General features: G+C 44.5%; 1 protein-coding gene across 2 annotated transcripts in view; it reads right to left on the reverse strand.

Moving 5' to 3' along the window:
• Nucleotides 1–25,513, reverse strand: part of KCNT1 (potassium sodium-activated channel subfamily T member 1) — a 39,943-nt gene extending 14,430 nt beyond the window's left edge. For both annotated transcript variants that reach the window (XM_015824861.1, XM_015824860.1), the window contains exons 1-19: nucleotides 25,362–25,513; nucleotides 16,169–16,210; nucleotides 13,751–13,830; nucleotides 11,588–11,684; nucleotides 10,849–10,908; nucleotides 9,899–9,947; nucleotides 9,731–9,790; nucleotides 8,751–8,825; nucleotides 8,024–8,107; nucleotides 7,354–7,448; nucleotides 6,456–6,636; nucleotides 6,047–6,211; nucleotides 5,051–5,187; nucleotides 4,313–4,376; nucleotides 3,571–3,679; nucleotides 2,439–2,547; nucleotides 1,939–2,088; nucleotides 1,613–1,848; nucleotides 388–604 (exon numbers count right to left, since the gene is read on the reverse strand). In XM_015824861.1, the coding sequence (XP_015680347.1) occupies nucleotides 388–604; nucleotides 1,613–1,848; nucleotides 1,939–2,088; nucleotides 2,439–2,547; nucleotides 3,571–3,679; nucleotides 4,313–4,376; nucleotides 5,051–5,187; nucleotides 6,047–6,211; nucleotides 6,456–6,636; nucleotides 7,354–7,448; nucleotides 8,024–8,107; nucleotides 8,751–8,825; nucleotides 9,731–9,790; nucleotides 9,899–9,947; nucleotides 10,849–10,908; nucleotides 11,588–11,684; nucleotides 13,751–13,830; nucleotides 16,169–16,210; nucleotides 25,362–25,513 (2,162 nt within the window). The remainder of the gene's footprint in view (nucleotides 1–387; nucleotides 605–1,612; nucleotides 1,849–1,938; nucleotides 2,089–2,438; nucleotides 2,548–3,570; nucleotides 3,680–4,312; nucleotides 4,377–5,050; nucleotides 5,188–6,046; nucleotides 6,212–6,455; nucleotides 6,637–7,353; nucleotides 7,449–8,023; nucleotides 8,108–8,750; nucleotides 8,826–9,730; nucleotides 9,791–9,898; nucleotides 9,948–10,848; nucleotides 10,909–11,587; nucleotides 11,685–13,750; nucleotides 13,831–16,168; nucleotides 16,211–25,361) is intronic.
• Between the last annotated feature and the right edge of the window lie 227 nt (nucleotides 25,514–25,740).

Raw genomic sequence — 25,740 nt, forward strand, 5'->3', positions numbered from 1 at the left:
TTTAAACGGTTTCAAAGAGAATCAAAGTATTAATGGACAGATTAAAAGAATTTGGTACATTTGCAGGTTTTAAGAGGAATAAAACACCAGACGAAGACGTTTAACAAGGAATGTGAGCGTGGAAGATCAAAGAGAATCGATGAATAAAACGGGTTTTAAGATTGAGAGGAAGGTAAGATTATCATGACGGCAGCTAGGAGTGCTAAGTTATGTTCAAAATAATTATGGGAAGACATGGAGCGAAGTTCCAAAAGAGTTTGGACCAGGCAGTCATGGTTTCCCTGATGGGCTAGGTTTCAGGGGTGTGTGTTTGTGCAGGTGTGGGTGTGGGTGTTTGCGTGGCTGTGTGTGTTTAGGCTCCTTCTGGGGAGGATCCAAAGCACTCACTCTGTGATGGTCAGGCCGTCGTCATCGGACTGAGTCACCTCGTCCTCGGATTGGTCACTGAGCATGTCGCAAGGGAGAAGAGAAGAGGCATCTGCCAGCTCCAGAACCGGGGCGATGCTGGGCCTCCTTTTTCCTGATCCGTTCTCGGCTGGCAACGTTAACTTGGAGCTGTGATTGGGGTGGCATTCTGTGTTCTGCAGGTCCATGGCCACCGTGCCTGGACGGAAGGAGAGGAGACATCAGCTGCTGGTCTGAAGCAGGAGCTGTTATGTCTCTGGAGCTTCTCAGTCATCCAGGTGAGGGTTGGCCCAAAGGTGTTTTTTTTTTCAGGAGGCCACTGGACTTCCTTGGTTTTTCTCTGAAGACGTTTCGTTTCTCATCCAAGAAGCTTCTTCGGCTCCCCACCATCCAGTCAGAGCCTGAAGAAGCTTCTTGGATGAGAAGCGAAACGTCTTCAAAGCAAAACAAGGAACTCCAGTGGCCTCCTGAAGAAGCACCTTTGGGTTAAGCAGGAGCTGTGTTGTTAGTTACAAGAATCTCTCCAGACTGACTGCAAAGGCTCCATGGATTCTGTGCCGCTTTCGGCCACGCAAGGATTCTGAGCTCAGTCCCCTCTTAACGCCTCCCTCCAGCCTAGCTGGAGATTCCACCTGGGCAGACCATGAGAAAGTAGAGCAGCTCACCCATGCTAGCGATGATACTATGGACCGGCAATCTCGACGGGAATGGTCAGGTAAAGCTCCATGGATTCTGTGCCGCTTTCGGCCATGCAAGGATTCTGAGCTCAGCCCCCTTTTAACGTCTCCCTCCAGTCTAGCTAGAGATTCCTCCATGGCAGAGCTGGAGAAAGTAGAGCAGCTCACCCATGCTAGCAATGATGCTATGGACTGGCAATCTCGACGGGAATGGTCAGGTAAAGGCTCCATGGATTCTGTGCCGCTTTCGGCCATGCAAGGATTCTGAGCTCAGCCCCCTTTTAACGCCTCCCTCCAGTCTAGCTAGAGATTCCTCCATGGCAGAGCTGGAGAAAGTAGAGCAGCTCACCCATGCTAGCGATGATGCTATGGACTGGCAATCTCGACGGGAATGGTCAGGTAAAGGCTCCATGGATTCTGTGCCGCTTTCGGCCACGCAAGGATTTTGAGCTCAGTCCCCTCTTAACGCCTCCCTCCAGTCTAGCTAGAGATTCCTCCATGGCAGAGCTGGAGAAAGTAGAGCAGCTCACCCATGCTAGCGATGATGCTATGGACCGGCAATCTCGACGGCCCGTCGTAGATTCCTTTGCCCATAAACAGCTTCTGTTTCTGCTTCTCTTCCTGCTTAAAGATGAAGGCCGAGTTCTCCTCTTTGGTGATGTTGATGTAGAAGCAGATATCAGATGCGGTCATGATGTGCCGTGGACCCGGGTTGAGAAGGATGCTCTTATTCTCCTTCTTCACGCCCATCAAGCAGACCCCGTACCTGACCGGAGGATAAAGGCTCCTTTTGGATCTACTCCTCGACCAATCAGACTGAGTAAGACCGAGTAAGAAATCCGGCTTTTCTGCTTACTTTTTGTGAGCGTGGAAGGAGGCGTAGGTGAAGCTCTTCCCTTCGTACTCCATGAAAAACTTGCTGTCGCCCATGCGGATGTGGTAGACCTCGTTGCCCGAGCAGCGCCCGTACATTCTTTGCCACTGCTCTGGAGATTCCTGGCCTTCCCTGGAAGTAACAGAAGAGCAGAGTTGGAAGGGAGCCTGGAGGTCATCTAGTCCAACCCCCTGCTCAAGTAGGAAACCCTTTACCAGTGATGGCGAACCTTTGAGAGACCGAGTGCCCCGACTGCAACCCGAAACCCACTTATTTATCGCAAAGGGCCAGCACGGCAATTTAATCTGTGGTTCAGACTCTTGCAGACAGCTTCAGCTTGCAATAAATCTTTATACTAATTTGAACTGTCTTGAGTTTTCTGATTTCTCAGGCTTGACCTGCAACTTCTTTTCAGTTGGGTCAAACATTTGCCTGAGCGAGAAACTGACCGGCACGTCAACAGTTTTTTTTTAACTACTTACTGCCCTCTGGAGGTATGGACGAGAAGGGTAATAAGAGTAGAGGTAGCTGGGCAGACACAATTGAGGGCCAGCATGGCGTATTTGCATTCCTCTTCACAGACCACATGATCTGAAATCAAAAACAGGTCCTTTCATATTCCGAAGCATCATTTTAAATTTCCAGCAGATCCCTTTGATAAGTTCTTTTGGGAATGGTTTTTTTTTTTAAATGTCTTCATTTGTGTGACACTTCAAAGTGTGACACTTTCAAGGGTTTGCATTTTGCGATTTCGACTTGTTTTGTCTTTGCAAACCACCCTAGAATAAAAAAAAAATGCTGTTTCTATAATAAACAGCGGTGGATAAATTTAAAAAGTGCCTTTTGCTACCGCTGTAAGAACAGCTGAAAAATGTGAAGTCGTTGCTTTCCTTTTTTTTCCCCTGGAGAGAACCTACGCCTTCATTTAAGTTTTCCCCAAGTGTATACATTCACAACTTGCCACACAAGGCTTCTTCCCAGTGTATGTCTCCTCCATCACCAAAAACCGTCAATTTGTCACTTCGCACAGTCTGTCATAGAGTCTGGCATGTTTTTAATAGATCAGTTGCTCTTCTGGATTTTCAAAGAGCTGGCTAAACTATAACGTCTGATTTTTTTTTCCTTCGCTTTATCTTAATTAAATTGAGGGATACCGTAACCAAAAGCTACGCGGGGACATTTTCCCTGCTTCTGAGAGCTGAAAACAGATCTATCGCAAATTAAAAGTTTTAGGTAACTTTTAAAAAATAGGGTAGAGAAGAGCAAGAACGACAGACACTGAACAGAAAAATAAAGCCCCTAAGCTTGTAACCAATATGGTATGTGCAAATGAAACTGTCTAACCCCCTCCCCAAAAACAACGTTCCAGAAAAATTAACTAGCTGTGTCTGAGACAATAAACTCTGTTTTATATGTTTGCAGATGCCAAATCGTTAGGTTTTCTTTTTATAACCCAGTTGCTCATTTGCTGGCTGGGGTTGATTGGAAAAGGACTGAAAACACATTGTATACCATCCAGCCTTTCCCCATCTGGAGAAATGTTCTTTTTTTTTCTTTTCTTCCTGTTTTGAGTTGGATTAACGAGCATCGGACAGATGGGCAGAAAAATCCTACCTGCAAACTTGACATGGAATTTATTCTCCGGCTTCAAAATCTGAACGTAGAGGGGACAGTTAGGAGCAAAGTCTTTCACCGCCCAAGCTCTTAGGATGGTTTGATGATCCTACAGAAAAATGAAAAATTGACGCTGCTAACATCGGATGTTTTTGCATTGACAACAGATGGAAATGTAGCCCTCTTTTTCCCTTTTCGCTTTTAGAGTTAGATGATGCTGGGAGAGGGGAGGGATGTGAATGAGAGTCCAGCTAGACATAACAACACTAAACCTAGCGGGAGAATCAAGGTTATTGTAACCAGAGCTGATAAAGAATTGGCAGGCTGGAGAGCTGGAGACGAAGCCCTCGCTTCAAGCTAATTGGGGAATGTGATTTATGACTGTTAATTGGAGGAGGGAATTGTGCTTTGATACTATGTGCCCAGGGGAGGGGAATTCAGTTTTGGGCTTTGATTATATAGTGCCGATATTATGCTACTCGAATAAAAGATTATTTAAGGTAACAATGCCTCGAAGTTCTTTTGAAGAGTTTCATCTGTCAGAACCATGACATCCTACTTAGAAATGGTCCCTGGCAGTGTTTGCATTCTGTGCAGGAGTGTTAGCCTGGGAAGAAGTTTTAAGAAGGTCCAAATTGTTAGAATTATTAGAATTTTCAAGAGGATGTATAAGCAATCTTTGGTAAAGCCCTTTTCTCCCTTCCTGGGCTTAATCACGTTGTCAATCTGTTCTGTGACTTACGGCAGCTGTGCGGTCCACTTCGTTTCGACTGCTCAGAATGAAGCAAGCTTCGCCGTTGTCCATCCTGCAAATATAAAGGGTTCTTTTAACCCGATTCTGCTGGGTAGTTAAATTGGAAATACACCTGGAAAGGGGAAACCATGTTTAATAGACTAATAAAATTCAAGTCGCGTTTTTTTCCTCCCTCTTCAAACCCATTTTCCCCCAAATCCGTATTTCCAAAAAATCCATTTAATCTTCCTTGGGATAGTGATGGTGATAGTCCCCCAATCCTTAGCAAATTTCTGCTGCTCAGTGAGACGTTGGTGAAGTGAGGTTTGCCCCATTTTACAATTTTCCTTGCCACGGTTGTTAACTAAATAGCTGCGGTTGTTAAATTAGCGACACGGGTTGTTATGTGAATCTGGCCTTCCCCATCGGCTTTGCTTGTCCAGAAGGTCACAAAAGGGGGAATCAAATCACCCTGGAACATGGCAACTGTCATAAATCCGAATCTGTTGCCCAGCAAATTTTGATCATGTGGCCCACGGGGATGCTGTAAAAATTGTAACTGTGCAAAATGGCCCTTTTTCAGTGCCGTTGTAATTTCGGACGGTTGCTAAATGAACTGTTGTAAGTCAAGGACTTACCTGCGTTGTTAGTGGACTGTTTCTGTTTGACCTCTGCCCCCAAAAAGCACGTCCAATGAAAGGAGACAACTTGTTGGAACTAAAATCTGCTTTCCCCTTTCCAACTCACTTTGCTCGCATGAGATCCTGATCCTTCAGGGCAGATCCCTGGAGATAGATCACCCGCTGGGACCACAAGGGAATCTGAAGCACCCGGCGCACCTGGATGTCCATTTCTGTAGGGCAAAGGATGACCACGTAGTAGTCCTGAAAGGTATGGAAATGAAGACTCAACCCTCCAGGCCGAAAGTATCTAAAGAAGGTGAGATCATGGACCAACCGGATGAAAGTTTAATAAACTGAGATGACTGAGAATCTCCGTAGACGTTTAGCCGTGCGCGTTGGGATGAACCCCCTTCGAAGGGAGCGGGAGTGTGAATGGATTTCCAGAAAACGTTGCAGACTGCAGGAACCATTTGAGCTTCAGTTTGAGATGCAGACAACCCAGACTCATCCCCAACAGTCTATGCCTGTCTCCAACAGAGAAGGGAGCCAGGGCAGAAAACATCCTGCAACCAAGAAGGCTCCACATCCATTTGCACCACTCAGGTGACCCTGAGGACACAGGTGAACCTCCAAGTGGCCTCAACGACTCTCTAAAAGAAGGCAAATGACCAGCTGTCTGCAAGGAGTATAAATCCTTCCTTTCCCCACCATCCAGTTGGAGCTGAAGAAGCTTCTTGGAGGAGAAGCAAATGCCTTCAAAGAAAAAACAAGAAAGTCCAGTTGCTTCCTGAAAAAGCACCTTTGGGACAACCATGACCTGGATGATGGAGAATCTCCATAGACATTAAACTGAGATGTTTTGCTACTCATCCAAGTTACTTCTTCAGTCCAAATGAAAATTTTTGGTTAGGCACAGTGTTTTCATTTGGACTGAAGAAACTACTTGGATGAGTAATGAAACGTCTCAGTTTAATAAACTTTGGTCCAGTTCCCATGATGTAACCTTTTTTTTTAGATAATCCTGAAAAGGATGAGCAGAATTTCTTAACCCAGCTTAGCTTCCCACCTGTGAAGAAACTCAAATTTTCTAAGCCTGCCTCCCAGCCAACCAAACGTTCACCTGCAGCCTGGGATGAGCGTAGAACTCGTTCAGGAAATCCATAAGCAGATCTATCTTGAGGGAGCTGACACAAAGCACAACATGCTTTTCCGTCTGGGCCCGGTGGCGGCTGTAATTTCCTCCCGACTTCTGCCGTTCCATCCATAGGTACACCAGCTCTTCAAACTGTAGGCAAAAAAAAACAAAAACCAACCCCAAGCAGGTGGTTTCAAAAGCAGGTCTTCTGCAAGGATCTGGGCAGAGTGCCCTGTTGGTTAAGGTTCTCCTTGATGGAGAAAGATCAGGGATCTGGGCGCAGTGCCCTGGTGGTTAGAGGTTCTCCTTGAACATCTCTGCTGCCTCACTCCAAAACCCCTCTTACTTAGGGCTCATCCCATTATGTCGTAAACCCCAGCGAGTCATACCTTACCTGCAGAGGCAAGACTACAAGGGCCACACATATCATGATCACCACCAGCAGCTGAGAAGGCCAGATCTTGGGGGTCACGTCCCCGTAGCCGACGGTGGAGAAGGTGACGATGCAAAAATAAAAGGACTTGAAAAGCGAGAGGTTTTCACCAGCTCTTTCTAAATGCTGGATGCCACAGGTTCTAGATCAGAGGGGGAGGAAAGACAAGATCCCAAGAGTAAAACCAGGGTTTTGTTGTTAAAACTCAGTTAGGTTTCATTCATCTTGCTTCTACAGCATGGAATGTTGACACCTTCTATGGCAGGGGTCTTCAAACTTGGCCCTTTGATGACTTGTGGACTTCAAGTCCACAATTCCTGGCTGAGGAATTCTGGGAGTTGAAGTCCACAAGTCATCAAAGGGCCAAGCTTGAAGACCCCTGTTCTATTGGGCTGGATGGCCATCGTCCGAGGTTCTTGAGTCATTTTTGAAACGGGTGGAAAAAGAGCTCATTAATTTTGCTTCAGTTCGGATGTGGTCAATGAACTAATATTTTAATAACTTTCTACTCCTTTGCTGACAGAAGAGAGAGCTGAACTGTGGGGTCCTTGGTGATCTCTGAGCTTGGCGGTTTTGTGAAGACGTTCCACGACCCAGCTAGGGAACATCTAGTCAACAGTCCGCATGAGGCCATTTGACGTTTGTTTCAAATCATTGGCTTGATCTGGTTCAATCTGATTGCGAAGATCCAAACTGTGTGATAAATTGGCTCAGTCTGATTTCCCTAATCGAGTGAGATGGTCATTCGATCAGGTCAACTGGGTTTTCCGAAAATCAAAACCCACAGATTGCGCTGCATCTCCTTCAAGTCAAATCTGCTGTAGTGCGAGGCATGAAGGGGGACAGTCAAAGGACTTACCCAGTGAAAACCAGACACAGCAGGGTGCAAATTAAAATGAGCACTTGGTTGAACATGGCAGACTGAGTCCGTTGTATTGCTCGATGCAGGTCATTCTGGAAGGAAGGAAGGAAGGAAGGAAGGGGGAAGGGGAGGAGAGGAGAGGAAAGAAAGGAAAGGAAAGGAAAGGAAGGAAAAGGAAAAGAAAGGAAGGGCAAGGAAAGAAAGAAAGAAAGAAAGAAAGAAAGGAGGGAGGGAGGGAGGGAAGAAGGGGGAAGGGGAGGAGAGGAGGGAAGGGAAGGGAAGGGAAAGGAAAGGAAAGGAAGGTTAGGGAAGGGAAGAGTAAAGAAGGGAAGGGAAGGGAAGGAAGGATGAAGAAGGAAAGGAAAGGAAAGGAAAGGAAAGGAAAGAGAGTTCAGTTTTATATCTCACTCCAGCTTGTGGTTCAGCATATCACAGAAACAAAATCCTTGCCTTCACTTGGTACGTGACCCATTACATTGTAACCAGAACCATAAAAACGGTTTATTTGTTTAGATGTAGCGTACCTTCTAAACCCAACCACTGCATTCTGTTAACCCAGATGTAGAATTTAGCAGGCCGTATCAGTCCATTACATCCCAACATAGCAGGATATGCATTCCCCAAACTTCTCATGCAGAGACGGGCCTCATTTCTCCCATCTACTTACTATCATGTTCTCCAAAGCGTACTTTGCCAACCAGCAATTCAAGAACACGGGGATAAATAAATTCCGTAAAGGTGGCCAAAATATCTATAAAAAAAAAAAAAGCCAAAAAGGACTCGGTTATTTTTGCTAGAAAATGTCTTCTAGATCCCGGATCTCCCCTCCTTCCGCCGCGCCCTAAAGACATGGCTTTTTCAACAAGCGGGTCTGGCCTAGGGAATTTTAGTGGGGTTTTTAAGGGTAATTTTAAGGGTAATTTTAAATGATTGGCCTTTTCAAATATTTTCTTTTAATTTGGTTTTAATGTAGATATTTATTGCATTGTGGTTTTATAAGGCTGTGAGCCGCCCTGAGTCCGGTGAGGAGAAGGGCGGGGTACAAATTAAATTATTATTATTATTATTATTATTATTATTATTATTATTATTATTATTATTATTATTATTATTATTATTATTATTATTATTATTATTCTCTCTCAAGCTAAGCTTCTTTTGTAACTAACTACATGGACAGGTCTGTAGAGTTCCCAACTCTACAGTGGCAAATGCTATCCTGGCAACTAGATTCTTACAAAGCCCACATTTATTCTGAGTTGGCTGCTGCTAGTATGGCCCATTAGCACCTGTACTTTTTTTTAAAAAAAACTGTATTTTCAGGGATTGTCTTAAAGAATGGGCTCCACCGTTAGAAGATAAAGAGAAATCTCATTTTCAGGAATCAAACGTACCGTGATAATAAAGGGCACGGTGTTGATCATTTCCAGGATGAACGAAACACGAAAGATTTGCTCACAAACGTTACCCTAAAGGGGAAAAAAAGAGAGTTGGATACAGATTAAGCTTTGGATGGTTAAATCTTCGTTCCCTCCGTAATCATAATAGATTGCATAGTTAAAGATTGGGACAGCCTATAAGTCAACAAGATAAACAAACACATAACTCTCTTTCAGATGTTCTAGGAGGTGAACGTTTTCAGCCCTGCTACCTCCAGGAGCATCATCCTACAGTCCCTATTATCCAGCACTAAAATACCGTCACTGGTTGTGATGGATGAAACTCAGACCCACCTATTCTGGTTTTATTAGATATTTAGCAATACAAGAAGGATGAGAGTGATATCCAGATAGATCTGGAGAACCTCAAGTTGGGGATGAAACTCCAACTCTTCTTTTCTGGTTATTAGATATCTAGCAATAGAAAAAGGATGAGAGTGATGCTGAAACAGATCTGGAGAACATCAAGTTGGGGATGAAACTCCAGACCATCTATTGTGCATTAGACACCTAATACAGCTGTACAAGAAGGATGAGATACTCAAATACATCTGGAGAACATCAAGTTGTAGAAAGCCAACATGAACTCTATAAGAACTGGGTGAGTGAAGGACTTCCATGCATCAGAAGCAAACGAGCCAAAAAGGAAACACTGACTTATTTTGTGGGAGTAGTGAATGTGTAATAGAATTGGGGGACACCCGTTGGGTGGATCTTGGCATTCCCAGTGATCCTGCAAACATCTTCAGATCAATTCAGCATCAAGGTTGTCAGACCCATAACCACATATAGAAAACCCTGCCCCCTCCCCTCCATCCTCAGGCTAATGTGTGGGTGATATTGCTACACTGGGAATCCTCAATGGCATTTCATTCGGCAGCCATTTCCCTCCACTCCTGCCCTTTAAAAACGTGTCCTCTAACCTTCTTCCTTACCTTATAGCTGAGGTAGATCAGAAGCATTGTCTCAAGAAAGCTAATGATAGCCACACTGACCTGGACGGAGAAGAAGACAGAAAGATAGGGAGGAACTGACCAGGATGGGAAGAATAGTAGGCTATCAATTTTGCAGGACTGGCACCGCCAACACACAATCGCACTTACTTGTATTGCCCACAACGGCTTGTTTCGATCCACCCACAAAATGGGAGCCCTGCGAAGAATATTCACAGAACAAAGCTCAACAACAACCAGGGAGAATCGGGAAAACAAGAAACAGACTGGATCAAGAAGCAATGCTTCGTTCAGATTTTGCAATTCTCCAGTGTCTCTAATTCAGGCTATAAAATATACATCAAAACATGCAGCAAAATGGACATAGCTGGACCCGTTAAAAGAGTGCCTAAGACTGTCAGTGTATCCATGAATATTTTCTTGTATTTATGAGGTCCCCTCGCCTATATAATCTCCTCCTCTTCCTTCTAAAAGAGAAAATTCTTGATGCAAACTAAGGCACCATCTAGAATCTATTTCCAAGGTGCATTTAAGGGTCTTCTTCATATATATATTATTATTTTTTATAGTCACAAATGCTTAATATTTTATCAGCAATGTATGGTCTGGGTTCCAACATTTAAATTCCTTTCTCTCTACCTTGTTTTTCTAGCCATTGATAAAAGGCATCCCATGTTCTAAAGTATACTGAATCTTCTTTCTCCTTCATTTTCAATGTCAATCTATCCATGTCTCCACAATCTAAAAAAAAAAATTTAATTAACTCTTCCTCTGCTGGTAAATCTTCATTTTTCCAACGTTGAGCGAATACAATTCTCGCTGCAGTTAATACATGTTGATATTAGATGTATACACTCTTTCTCATAGTTTCCTACAATTATGCCTAACAAAAATAATTCTGGCTTAAAATCTGTATGTTTTTTTGTCGTTTTCTCTAACCATATATGTATTCTTGACGAGAATCTTTTGGCTTTGGGGCATGTCCACCAAAGATGGTAATAAGTGCCTGGTAAGGGGGAAAATTAAAGGGGCTCCTTGTTAAACCGAAGCTCAACAACAACAACAACAACAACCTTTAGAAAAGCTGCCAACCAATTTACCAGTTGATTTCCGACGACGATTGATTGAAGGAGGAATAGATGTGCTTCTCGCATTCCCAGCTGGTTGGAAAAAAAAGAAGAGACGTTTTAGGAGCAAAATTCCAGCAGAGGGCAATAAAGAAAATATACGGCCGCAATTTAGCCCAACGTTTCCGCTGCTAAGTGAGACGTTGGTTCGGCGAGTTTGGCTCCATTTCCTTGCCAATGTTGTTAAGTGGATCGCAGCGGGTGTTAAGTTAGTGACCCGGTTGCTAAGTGAATCCCATGGACTTGGCTTGTCTCAGCAGGTCGCAAAAGGGGATCACGTGACCCCGGGACTCTGCAACCGTCGTAAATATGAGTCGGTTGACAAGTGTCCGGATTTTGGCAGTTACGACCTTTCAAATATCCTCATGATTATGCGATCAAAATTCAGACACTTGGCAACTGACTCGTACTTACGACGGTTGCAGCATCACGGGGTCACGTGCTCCCCTTTTGCGAGCTTCTGTCAAGCAAAGTTCATGGGGGGGGAGTAGAGCCAGATTCACTTAACGACCGTGTGACTAATTTAAGAACTGCAGCACCTGACTTATCAACGGTTTGCGAGAAATGTCGTCAAATGGGGCAAAACTCACCGAAGAACCGTCTCACTTAGTAGCAGAAACTTTTGGGCTCCATGGTGGCCGTAAACCGAGGGCGACCTGCATAAGTCTAAGGGCTATGGTTATTGCAAGGGTTGTAAATGAGAATTTCTTACCATCCTATCCGTTCCGGGTCATCCAGCAGAACGCGGACGATATAAAGAAGGCAAGTCAGAAGCTTGAGCGAGAAGTTAAACAGGCGTATTCTCAGGCCTGGCGTGAAGAGGACAGATCAATGTTGTTAGGCAAATCACAACGGCAATAATAACTAACACTAAGTGCATAGCTAAATGTCTGTGGAGATTCTCTGTCCTCCAGGTCAGGGTTGTCCCAAAGGTGCTTTTTCAAGAGGCAACTGCACTTCCTTGTTTTTCTTTGAAGACATTTTGCTTCTCACCCTAGAAGCTTCTTCAGCTCTGACTGGATGGTGGGGAATGGAAGGATTTATACTCCTTGCAGACAGCTGGTCATTTGCCTTCTTTTAGAGAGTCGTTGAGGCCATTTGGAGGTTTTCCTGTGTCCTCAGGGTCACCTGAGTGGTGCAAATGTGTGTGGAGCCTTCTTGGCTGCAGGATGTTTTCCATTTGCACTGCTCAGGTGACCCTGAGGACACAGGTAAACCTCCAAGTGGCCTCAATGACTCTCTAAAAGAATGTAAATGACCAGCGGTCTGCAAGGAGTCTAAATCCTTCCATTCCCCACCATCCAGTCAGAGCTGAAGAAGCTTCTTGGATGAGAAGCGAAACACCTATACACATTTTGTCTCAAGACAATGTTGCTAGGCAGGATTCCGTTCCTAACTCCGTAGAAAACGGGAAGGTACTGAAAAGAACTAAGCTCTGCAGCTAGTAGATGATTGAGTTTTCTTAGAACAGCACCCATCTGTGGAAGACTGAGTGCTAGCAAAAAAGAAAAGAAAAATAACTTAAAACCCCAAATAAAGCAATCAGCAAACAACCGATAATTCAAATTCATAAGCAGGGAAGTGTGAAACTAAATGAGTCATTCTGCATTAAAGGATCAATTAATTCTTTTTAAAGATCAATTAACATCCCTGGCAGTGTCTGGTGCTACTTGCCTCCAGCGAGGCGAGAAATCAAACAATTTTTTTTCACATTTCAAAGACAGACGGATCTTCCTTAGCATCCCGCCCACCCTTTTCTAATTCTCCAGCAATTTTCTCTAATTTGAAAAAAATAAAATAAAAAATAAAAACCCACAGGCTGGCGTCGAAAGCTGCTTTTTCGTCCCCGTGAAACAGACAGCGAGGTCTAAAAATCCCAAATGTCCTGATGGAGTATCACTGTCTGTCTCTGTCTGTCTCTGTCATCTATCTTTGGAAACATCTCTTTTTAAAAGGCGTGTGTTCATTTGAAAGCTGTCCTTCTTTAAGGCTTTTTTTGCAGATGCTGAAAACAAAGCTGATATTCTCATAACGTGAAATGAGAAACATCAGGGCTGGAGAAAACTTTGGAAATAATTCAAAAAAAAATGTGCTAATCTCTTTTGGAAGTTGCCGGTCTCTGAATCAAATCAATAAATTTTTGCAAGACACCCTAACTCAGCAAGGGGGTGGATCCCCAGGAGGCAGGGACTGCGTCCCAGAGGAGTAAGAGGCAACTCAGCCTGGATATCCTGTGTGAGAGAAAGTGGGTGAAGACAGCTCCTCCCTAATAGTTCCCAGATCATATGGTAGATGTAAGTAGTGCAACTCTGGCAAGACGTGATCTGTGGGTGTGAAACGATAAAAACTCAGCTTGGAAGAATCACCATGTGTCATTCTTGGCTGACACATGGTAACGGAGAAATGCTGGGAGTTGAAGACCACGCACGGTGGCTGATGAATGCTGGGAGTTTATCCACACATGGTGGCTGAGGGATTCTGGGAGTTGAAGTCCACACATGATGTGATGGAATGTAGTGAGGAGGTGGATCTCCAGGATCCCAGAGGACTAAGAGGCAGCCCAGCTGAGATATGTGTGTGAGAGAGAGGGTGAAGGCAGCCTCTCCCTAATAGTTCCCATAGTATATTGTAGATGCAGATACTTGAGACTTAAGTCTGGCAAGATTCTGTCTATAGGTTTCAAACAAGAAAGAACTCAGCTTGGAAGAATTACATGCCATTCTTGGTTTTGGACCCGACACTAAGTCTAAGTCAGGACCGGACACTAAGTCAGACTCAAACAAACCACGCATTAGGGTTTGTTGTGGGAAGCAAATTAAACCATCAATGATCGTAACCATGAATCGGTTTGACATTTCTCAGCACAGAAACTTACTTGATCGTTGGTTTTTGATGAAGAATAGTTTTAGACGTTCTTTAAAGGTGTTCTCATTCACGTAAAATTCCACTTCGACCCTGCCAGGACAGAAGGACGAATAGAACAAGTGAGATGTCATTTCAGATCCCAATTGTGTCACTGGAAAAATTCATCATGAAGCGAAGGAAGCAAGATTGAATCTGCTCCAGAAGAAAGGATGTGATATCCCATTCACAGACTCTTTTAACCATTCTTTCAAATACATTTCTGAATTCAAACACTGATTGGAAATGGTTACACTTGGGAAGGGCAGCATGCAAAACAGACTTAGATTGAAAGATGCTCTAAATAGCTGTAGTTGCACAAGTGGTAATTTCATTAATCCACTTTCTGGGATTGAGCAATGAACCATAAATGAACTCCGTCACAGCAACTAAGTCTCAAAAAAACAACAACACTCTAACCCAATTTAAACAAGCCAAGCTTAGCCCATGGTGTGAATAAGGATCTTAGGTTTGAAATTTTAAATGTGCAAAACAGAATGGAAGAAGCTGAGTTTAGGGGGGGGAAATGGAGACAAGAACTAAATTAGAAATGCAGTGTTCTTGTTTTTTTTTTCTCATGTCATCCATTTTTAATTGAAAATATTGCCTTCTTGGAGAAAACGTAACAAAGAGAATAGTTATATTTGAGCCCGAAGAAAGAAAGCTGTCATTTTCGGGTGATGTTCCCCAGAAAACACAATTACTATGGTCAATGAGAGTTAATCGATCCTTGATAACGCCTGATGAATTATTGATAGTTTCATTGTTCGGAACCAAAGCGGAAATAACAAAAAAAATTCTTCGGAGATAGGAATTCTCCCAAGACATTCTCTTCTCCGAAACTCTTCCCTACCAAAAAAAAAAAAATTATGAAAAGACACGAGGTCTTCCTAACGAATACTCAGGGATGTATTTTTTTCCTGCAAATTAAATGCAGCTCCATTTTCAACCGTCATTCTTTCAGGGCTGCAATCGTTCTGAAGCTAAGCAAAACATCAACTGCAATCAATATTTTAGGAGACAGTCCACATAAAAAAAAAAAAAGAGTCTTGTTTGGGGGAATCAGATGACTATAAAGTTGTCTACTTAGTTCAGTCTAAATGCTTGGACATTGTTTCCCCTAGCAAACACATCCATAAACAGGACTCAAAGGACCAGCAATGAAAATACATGAAACTGACATAGATTGAAATCAGAGGAAACCCATCACCCATCATTTTCTCATGGAAATTCTCCAGAGAGGGATTATAACTAACTGAACTGAATACTTCTCAGTGAAAATGCACTAGAGTCTATCTAAATTAAACTCCTCTTCCTTTTTACTATAATCCCTTAATTCGGGGTAGAGTCCGGGTGACTAGATGGAGCTGAGCGTTTACTAGCCGGATGCCCTTCCTGACATCACAAGGAAGTTCACAGTAAATATTTTTTCTTTGCGAGAAAGAAACATCTGCCGCTATCTAGCATCGAAGCCTCAATCTTCCGAACGGGAGGCAAGTGTCTTCACCACGGGTCGCCCTGCCACTCAGCCAATACTTCTAAATAAATAATGATAATTACAATGTAGCTTTAGGAATGAACTACAAATGGAATTTTTAGGCTTCTCTGCGAAAGAATTCTATCTCTACAGTTTAGTTTGGGAATCTAAGAAACATGAATTCTTTAAAGACTACTTCATATAGTGATCCAAGAAGGTTAAACTGAAGATAAACGTGCAGAGTAATTAAATTTTTATACAGTTCAGAGCACCGTAATGAGAAAACCGTGTCTTTAACTTTGTTTCCACACCATATAATAAAGCACGTTGCGATTTTGGCTTCGCGTGACGTAAAACTGAGTGGTGATCTATGCCTTCTTTAACCAAACTGAGTTTTTAAACAATCCCAGCTTAATCTGAGATCGGAATCACAGCATTTGTAGGAGGTGACCAGGCTGAGTTCGAGGGAGGGATCAAACACGTCGCCCATCTCAAATCCCTTTGTCCAGCCCGTTTTGAATTCTTCTACTTTTATCTCCCGCTAATTTCCCTTGGCTGTTAGTAGTTCAGATTCTTCTAGAGAGCTGAAGCTTTCGATAAATCTTTATATTTGAACGGTCTGGATCTCCTGGTCCTTGACAGCATTATATCTGCAATCTATTTTCATATAAATTATTCTTTCAGCTTCTCTCCCAGGAACCATATCCAGAGGTATGCAGAATTCACCGCAAACACAGTGTCTATCTTCTCAGCGAACTACATTTCCCATCATGCTCGTTTCCCACAAAGAGGAAGCGAACTTTTAAGCCAAGTTAAGTCTGTGGTCGGGAAAAAAGTACCGCGTCATTTCTTCCCTTTCCCATAGCATCAATGCTTAAAGTGCACGGCGCATGCAGTTGTTTGAAGCTAACTTACTGTGAAAGCGAAGAATCCATGCTAAAATCTTCATTATGTGGCCTAAGGACAAGGGTATAAGGAATATTAAGAAAAAATACATACTGACAAAAAGAAAAGAAAAGAGGGATTTCTGGACATTTTCAGCATACAGGTAGTGTTCGACTTATCACAGTTTGTTTAGTGACCGTTCAGAGTTACAATGGCACTGAAAAAAGTGACTGAGGACCGTTTTTCACACTTAACAACCATCGCAGCCTCCCCAGGTTCGTGCGGTCAAAATTTGGATGCTTGGCAACTGACTCATATTTATGATGGTTGCAGTGTGTCCCGGGATCATTATAGTGTAAGTCGAGGACTGTCTGTATCTAGTTAAGGATGAGTGTACCGAAGTTTAACATTCAAAAGCACTGCAAAGTGCTCAATATTCTACACACTATTAAGAAACAGTCACGTATTATTGAAGGAGTAAAGAATTTGCTTCCCCTTTGGTTGAGCTGGCTAATATTTTGATGGGAGACACAGTTAGGACATCCCTGCATTATAGGCCAGGCTGGGACACTGATAAATTATCCCAGAAGAAATAGTGTCTACAACTTTGCACTAAGAAACAACACAAATGTAACCGTGAACACCCCATAAGGAATTGAGTTTGACTTGAAATGCTTTTTTTTTTTTATAGCCAACCACCAAAGGAATCGTGTGTGAACGGATCATAAAGTCGCACAAGCCACAAGGGAAAGGAACTATGCCAAATTAGAAAAGTTGAATTCTTTCTCGTTTAATTCAACCTCCTGGTCAATCGGAAAGGAGAAATCTGGAGCAGCGCAAAGCCGTCCCCCCAGTTGATGCGTGCCTATATAGATGATTAGCTCCGCTCTATTAAAAATGGCAGCCTAGCTTTATACACTTACACACTCCCCGTTTTGTGCAGTGAGACTTCCTTGCAAGCAAACACGTGTTCAAAACGGTGGTAACTTACAGACGTATGGGTTTATTTACCGTGCAAGGAAGACACTCATTTGTGAGTTGCCACCGCAGAACAAATAGCTTCCGCTTAGAAGCATGTGCATTTGTGTGTATTTATTTCACAACTGTGCTAGTCTTCAAGCGGATCATTTAAATTTTATATGTTGAGCCCATGGAGAGAGGGTGGGGGAAGGGAAGGAGGAGAAAAGGAGACTACAGAGAGATGAGCAGAATTAATGGTAGAAGATCAATAAAACAAACATTCCAGAAAATGTTAGATTTTTCAAATGCTGCCTGTTTCCCGGTGTCTTTGGCGCTTGCTAATCATTAGTACTAAGAGAGGCAGTTTGGGGTAGGGATTAAGGCGCCAGGCTGGAAACCAGGGGACAGTGAGTTCAAGTCCTGCCTGAGGCATGCAGCCAGCTAGGTGGCCATCGTCCAGTCCTCCTCTCTCAGCCTTAGAAAGGAGAGACAGAGTACAGAGAGTACAGAGAAGAGCAACAAAGATGATCAGGGGACTGGAGGCTAAAACATATAAGGAACGGTTGCTGGAATTGGGTATGTCTAGTTTAACGAAGAGAAGGACGAGGGGGGACATGATAGCAGTGTTCCAATATCTCAGGAGCTGCCCCAAAGAAGAGGGAGTCAAGCTATTCCCCAAAGCGCCTGAAGGCAGGACAAGAAGCAACGGGTGGAAACTCATCAAGGAGAGAAGCAACCTAGAACTAAGGAGAAACTTCCTGACAGTTATAACAATTAACCAGTGGAACAACCTGCCTCCAGAAGCGGTGAATGCTCCAACACTGGAAGTTTTTAAGAAGAGACTGGACGGCCATTTGTCTGAAATGGTGTAGGGTTCCTGCCTGAGCAGGGGGTTGGACTCGATGACCTCCAAGGTCCCTTCCAACTTTATTATTATTATTATTATTATTATTATTATTATTATTATTATTATTATTATTATTATTATTATTATTATTATTATTATTAAGGCAAGGACAACCAGCTTCGTAAAAATCTGGTCAAGAAATCTTCAGGGTGTAGGCCAAGCAAATGCTAGAGGTCAACATTTGAGTCAAACACAAACTAGAGCAGGACCCAACCTGGAAGAGTTGTAACTAGAGTGAGAATTTTAAACGAAATCAAAGATGACATCAATGGGACACACTTTTGTAAGGCTGCCCAGTAAAACTAGATGTCTCTACAACCGGTTGCCTTTTGAAAAAGCACCTCTGACCTGGATGACTGAGAACCTCCGTAGAACTTTTCTGTCTATAACACCACCAAGGATATCAGTAGAGTCTGTACAAACCCCGATTTAAGCCTTTCCTTCTTTTTGCTATCGTGTGTGAGTGCTTTTTCTCTCCTCCATGGCTCCATTAGGGAGCTCTTTTTTCTTCAGGCAAATCCAATAGACACAGGCCACCAAGCCAGACTCAGTCCATTACTCCCAAGATGCTCAGATTGATAAACAGGTTGTTCAGAAGCAATTTAAGAAGCACGCATCGAGTTAGCTCACGGGAAGATGAAATGAAGAGAAAGACTTGATGAGGACAAATGAGGAGGAAGTACATGACAAAGCCGTGGGGATGTGATAAAAGACTCAGGCATGCAATGAACTTGCTTCTGTAGGACAAGGAATGGGAGAACATGGGGGTGGAGTCAAAAGAGGAATCAGCCTAGCATCCCTACGTAGCCACAAGCAGGCTAAACCCAACCCTCTTGAATTCTGTTGAGCCGTATCTAACTCCAAACAGGTGCGAACCATTAGTGGAGAAGATTCTTACGCCCGGGCATGCTAGCTGCAAGGATTTCACTCTTGACAAGTTAGCAATTAATCAATTTAATTGGACTTTCAGGTGTGGACCTGGTCTTTCACACCTGGCTGCTTCCTCCCATTTTCAGAAGCAAGTTATGAATGAGTACGCCACGGATGAACAGATTGCCGTATCCCTTTCCTTTCCTTTGTGTCAAGCGATGCAGGAAGGTGTGAAGGAACCAAGAAAAATCAGAGCATCCAACTTCTTTGCTGCTCTTTGCAGAAAGAAGCTCATTTCACACAGGAAAAACAAAATGAGAACTCCTTTATCTGTTCAGCTAACATCACTTGAGGGTTAGAATATAGAATCGTAGGCTACAAGGTCTTCTAGAGATCCAACACCCCACTCAAGACAGGAGACTTCATACTATCTTGGTCAAATGGTTGTCCAGTCTCTTCTTGAAAGCCTCCAGTGATGGAGCACCCACAACTTCTGGAGGCAAGTCGTTCCACTGGTTAATTGTTCTCACTGTCAGGAAATTTCTCCTTAGTTCTAAGTTGGCTCTCTCCTTAATGATCTACCCCTGTTGCTTCTTGTCTTGCCCTCTGGAGCTTTGGAGAATAATTCTTCTTCTTCTCTGGGACAGCTCCTCACGTCCACTTGGTGGAAATGCTGGGATCTAAGACCTCAGCCTTGGACATTTGTTGGGTTTTCCCATCCATTTGTACATCAAAGATCCAGAAAAGCTTGGTTGCTGCTTAAGTGGCTCAGGGCGGCGGGAGTTCAAACCACAAAGATTATTATTAAATCATAATTCAGTTTCCAACCACCTAGAGGTCGTTCTCGGGAGGAAGGAGATAACGGGAAATTTTAAGCAGCCTTTGAAAAATCAAGAGGGTTGTGCAAGGAAGTCTCTGCAAGCTGAGCTCAGCAGAAGTGGACGCCTGGAGGGGTGAAAACTGGAACATTTCCAGCTTCAAATACGTGTTTTTTTCCTCCAGTTCTTTTTTTCCTGAACAGTCCAAGAGTCTTCACAGGACTGAAGCGTGCCCCTTTCTCAAGCGTCTTTCCCCACTTTTATTTAAACTACAACACAGACATGCCCTGGCAATAACATTGTCCCCACAATGTTGCTTTTAACCACACAATCAGTTTGCACTGGAATTTATTTGGGAAGATATGATAGCAACCTTCCAATATTTGAGGGGCTGTCACAGAGAAGAGGGGGTCAAGCTATTCTCCAAAGCACAGGAAGGCAGGACAAGAAGCAATGGACGGTAACTTATCAAAGGCAGATGCAACCTAGAAATAAGGAGAAATTTCCTGACAGTGAGAACAATTAACCAGTGGAACAACCTGCCTCCAGAAGTTGTGGGTGCTCCAGCACTGAAGGTTTTTAAGAAGAGACTGGACAGCCATTTGTCTGAAATGGTATTGGGTCTCCTGCTTGAGCAGGGGGTTGGACTAGAAGACCTCCAAGGTCCCTTCCAACTCTGTTATTCTGTAATTCTGTAATTTGACTACCACAGACTAACCTGGCTCTCCTTGGTTAGGATGCTTGCAAAGTTTTGTTAGATGCTGCGGAGCCTTGCGCAACAATTAATTAACTGGTTCAACAATTCATTGGTTGAACTAAGTGCCTCTCTTTCCCAGTTTTAATAGTACATGGGGTGTCTCTCTGTTTACACTGAGCGCCTTTAATGGATGCCACAGAATCCCATCACTCAAGGAGGCTCAAAAGATTAATTAAAAACCAGAAATGTAGGGCAAGCACACAATGGCCAGTTCTTTTAATTGCCCTTTTAATAATATTTTTGCTTCCATCCTAGTCTTAACTGTTTTAACTATGGGGTTGTCTTTTTTTTTGGTAACACAATGATGGATGGATGGATGGATGGATGGATGGATAGGTGGGTGGGTGGGTGGGTGATGGGTGATGGGTGGATGGTTTGGGAGGGTGGAAAGAAAGAAAGAAAGAAAGAAAGAAAGGAAGGAAGGAAGGAAGGAAGGAAGGAAGGAAGGAAGGAAGGAAGAAAGAAAGAAAGAAAGAAAGAAAGAAAGAAAGAAAGAAAGAAAGAAAGAAAGAAAGAAAGAAGAAAGAAGGAAGGAAGGACAGGGAAGGAAGGAAGGAAGGAAGGAAGTCACAGTCACAAGAATGATCCTGAATTCCAAAACGAAGGGAAGTTTCATCCTTACTCTGTGCTTCTGCCCCAAATGAAAGCAATGCACTTTAGCTGTGAAATTGCACAGGCCAGCAGTTCACACTAATACACCTTTTGTGGGAAGCAGTGGGTTTACTTGACAGGGAAAGAAGAAATCTAAAAAGAATCACAACATTATCTCTCCCCCCCACCGAGCACAGAGACCTTCCTGCTAGGGTTAAAAAAAAAAAAAAAAAAAGCAAAACCCACAGAAACTTCCCAAATTTACAGATTCAGATAAGATTAGTCTCTCTACCCTTTCTGGCTGGAGATAGTAACCTCTATACCCGTTGCATTATCTACCTGGCGGAGGTGTCCATTCAGTCCGGCCCTCTCTTCTCTCCTGCTCAAAAGCTTTCCCAAAAGCACAGCCAACTTCAGCATGTGGCCCAAGAAGGCGTGTGGCCAGGCAAAACCCAGTTCCTGAATCATTAACACGTCTTCTACAATTACGTTGAATTAATTAGGCCGGGTTTCTAAGATCCATCCGCATGGGTTGAGTCATCCTCCCCATCCGTCAGGTTCAAGGCTGCAACCGGGACTTTGGACAACTGCAAGCAACGTTGACAGAGTTGTGTGGTTTCGCACACGGCGATGACAGAGGAGTGGCTTAAAGCCATCTGATAAAACTCTGAAACTAAGCCATTCTTAATTTCCCGGGGCTTAATTGCCCTTGTCCAGCCTCAGCTCTGTGGAAAGTGACTGCAGTCCTGAAACGCTGGCTTGCGGCTGAATTCTCCATCATCCAGGTCATGGTTGGTTGTCCCCGAGGTGTCTTTTTCAAGAGGCAACTGGACTTTCTTGTTTTTTTTTCTTTGAAGGCGTTTCGCTTCTCATCCCAGAAGCTTCTTCAGCTCTGACCGACTTCCATCCTCCACCATCCAGCCAGAACGGAAGAAGCTCCCCGGATGAGAAGCGAAAGGACATCAGGCTCCAAGATATGGAAAAAGCCATCTGGGAACTGAATAGAGGCAGACGCCACGGGAGGTGGAGATGACTGAGAACGGATGATGGAACGACCACACGGGATGTTCACACTTCACAGCTCCATCTGGAGCCCGATGGTGGCTTGTCGCCTTGCTGTGCCACCCAGGGAGAAAATTTGTGTCTTGGTAATTTGGTGTCTGTGTGTGAGAAAGAGAGTGTGCTTACAAGTAAGATGCCACTCAAGATTTGGAGAGGGGGATGCTTTCCCCTCTGTAACGGAACTAAGGAGGAAAGAAAGAAGGGAAGAAATAAAGAAGGTTTTTAAAAAGAGATTGGACAACCGTTTGTCTGGAATGGGACAGGGTTTCCTGCCTGAGCAGGGGGTTGGACTAGAAGACCTCCAAGGTCCCTTCCAACTCTGTTATGCTGTGGATTGTCTCCAGAAGTTGTGGGTGCTCCATCACTGGAGGCTTTTAAGAAGAGACTAGACAGCCATTTGTCTGGAATGGGATAGGGTTTCCTGCCTGAGCAGGGGGTTGGACTAGAGGACCTCCGAGGTCCCTTCCAACTCTGTTGTTTTGTTAAGATACTCTAACTCAGGGGTTCCCAACTGGGGGTGCTTGCACCCCCTGAGGGTTGTGAGATGATATTCTAGGGGGTGCAAAAACTTGAGTTTTCAAAATTATAGTGCATATGCATAATCGTTGCCATTATTTCGAACTTTTGTTAAGGGGTGCGAGAATATATCAGAAGCTATTTAGGGGTGCTGGGTATAGAAAAGGTTGGGGGCCGCTGCAAATGAGCAAAGCATTTCTTGGAAGACTAACAACTCAGTATTGATTCTGCTTGAACCCTGCCAGTTCTAATCCCATCTTTGCAGAAGGCTGTTCCAGCTTCAGCAGATGCATGATTCAGCAGCAAGCAGAGACCGATGGCCGTCCAGATGTTGCTAGATTTACGTCCAACAACATCTGCACAGAGAACAGGTTTCACATTCAGTGCCATAGACAATGAGGCCCTTAAGAAGAAGAAAATCAGTCTGGTTTAACCACTGTCCCAACTAGGCAGCTATCATCATAACTATCTTGGTTGGTCTCAAAAGGCTAAGCATGGAACGTCTGCTAGAAAACCACCAAGCTCAGAAGGCACCAAGAAGTCCACAGAGTTCAAATATTCTCTCCTGTGGGGTCATTTTGGCTGCCAGGATGTTAATGGAACTATCAGCCTTGTAGTCACCATAGCAGATGGCTTCAGAATTCAAGCAGTGGTAAATGCAATCTTAAGATGATGCTCATTGTGCAATTAACTCCTTTCTGGGCCATGAAGCTCTTGCTATCCACTGTGGTGAACAGGAAGCAGGAAGCACACCAAGACATCCAAAGCAGAACAGCACATCGTGGCATTGCATGAAGTTGCTACTGGGGTGAGCATTGGAGCTACAGGAAGGACCTCACTCTAAGACCAATAGATGAGAGTCAACTGAAGTCTACCTCCTGTAACACACCATTCAGATGTGCTTAGAACAAAGTCCAAGGAGCTATCATGGGCTAGGGGTGACCTGTTAGCAGTGTTCCAATATCTGAGGGGCTGCCACGAAGAAGAAGAGGGGGTCAGATTTTTCACCAAAGCACCAGAGGGAAGGACAAGAAACAATGGATGGAAACTGATCAAAGAGAGAAGCAACCTGGAATTAAGGAGAAACCTCCTAACAGTGAGGACAATTAACCCGTGGGACAGAAGTTGCCTCCAGAAATCGTGGGTGCTCCATCAAGGAGAGGACCAGCCTAGAATCAAGGAGAAGTTTCCTGAAAGTCAGAACAATTAATCAGTGGAAGGGCGTTCCTCCAGAAGTTGTGGGTGCTCCGACACTGGAGGTTTTTAAGAAAAGATGGGACAACCCTTCCTCGGGAATGGTGTAGGGTCTCCTGCCTGAGCAGGGGGTTGGACTAGAAGACCTCCAAGGCCCCTTCCGACTCTGTTGTTCTCTTATCAAACGACTTTCCACCCAGCTGGATTTTTGGCACATGCTTCCTGATGCAAAACACCAAATGTGGCTGGAGAGCATAAGGAGGAAAAAACAACAACGACAACACAGACAAAGTGTCCTTCATCTTATCCACTCTCTGCTCAAGGAAGGAGCATCCACAGAAAGGGCTAGGAAGTCTCTACTGATGCCAAAGACCAAGATCCCTAAAGGCCTCGGTGGTGTTTCTTGCACCCTCCTTTATTTTACTAGCAGCACAACCTCACCTCCCCCCACATACGTGGAGGAAAGGAGCCCCTCCCTCTTGCTCCTAAGGGGTTCATCTCCCCCTCCCTTCAATAAAAGAGAGAGAGAGAGAGAGAGAGGAAAGAATAGACCAGCGGGGGTAAGCAACGGTTCCCTTTTTCACCATGTCTCTTTTTACATCAGAGAGCATCGTTGTGACGGGCCACAAAGACGTTTGATGAAGGTGTGTGTGTGTGTGGGGGGATTATTGGTGGGGGGTGGGGAGGTGGGGGGAGGGGAAGACTGAGCAGGCCAGAGAGGGGCCGGAGGCGAAGCGGAACAAAAGAAGGGGAGAAGCAAGGATTTCTTGATTTCTCTGCAAGAAACCAGGCTGCCTTTTTTGAAAGGACACACACACCAAAAAAAAACCACCACAACCCCACATGCCACTTCTTTCGAAGAAAAGGCTGGGGGCTCCCTCCCTCCCTCCCTCTCTCTCTGTTTTTGTCCCTGCAGGTTGTGTGCTCCAGCTGCAGTGAGTCTGTAGTGCTTCCCTCCCGTCCTGCATGCGCTACCCGGACCAAAATGCTGGCAAACCTGGATCCCACCAAGGGTTAGTTTAAGGCCGAGACTTCTGCCTGGCTTAAACTCTTCTCTCCCCCCCCCCACCTCCAGCTCAGCAAAGATGCTGCATCAAAGCACCAGCTGAAAGATCAGGAGAAGAGAGAGACTGAGCCCCGATTTCCTCTTCTCCCCCTCTCCCCATTTTATGGCACAGCTTGATACTGTATATGCACGACAACTTGGCGGGTGGGGGGCTGCTCCTACGACAGTGATTACGTTCACAAGCATTCCTCTGCTGGGTTGGTGGGTTTGCATATTTTTTTTCTAATTTCCAAAAGGCAGAATGGGGAGGGGTGAGATTGGCACCCTCAATTTACAGCTCCCAAAGGGGGGGTGGAAGAAAGAAAGAAAGAGAAAGAAGGAAAGCAGTTCAGGAGTGGTTTATCAAAAGGGACCTCCTATTTTCCCAACCTTTCGCCTCTGTTCAGCCCCCTTTCTTTAGGGTCTTCCTGATTTGCTCCTGCTTGGATGGGGATGGGGGGGGGGACCTATGCATGCCGAGAGGCTGCTCACAGCCACGGTACCTGTGTCCCATCTCGCTCCCCACGGATCCCAGCCGCCGAACAGGCAACAGGGGGCTGACGCCCGGCACATCTTCCGTGGTTGCCAACGGAGGGATGGTTTTCTGATGCGTGTTGCTGTCGGAGGGAGACTTCTTCAGCTTTGATCTGGCCATCTTCTTATAGAGTTGAGGTTTCCTGGGGAACCAGGAAGGTCCTCGGTATACTTCTCTCCTCCCTGGGTCGGCTTTCACTCATCGCAATCCCCGTTGGCGGTTGGCTTCAGCAATGGAGGCATGGACCATCTTCTCTCTTCCCGGCTCTCCAACACACACACACACACACCTCCAGACATCCACACACACCCCCAACACAGCTGCGCAGTGGAACAGCCCTCCTCTTG

The sequence above is a fragment of the Protobothrops mucrosquamatus genome, unplaced genomic scaffold, assembly GCF_001527695.2.
Source record: "Protobothrops mucrosquamatus isolate PMUCROS unplaced genomic scaffold, P.Mucros_1.0 scaffold2389, whole genome shotgun sequence".
Classification (NCBI taxonomy): Eukaryota; Metazoa; Chordata; class Lepidosauria; order Squamata; family Viperidae; genus Protobothrops; species Protobothrops mucrosquamatus.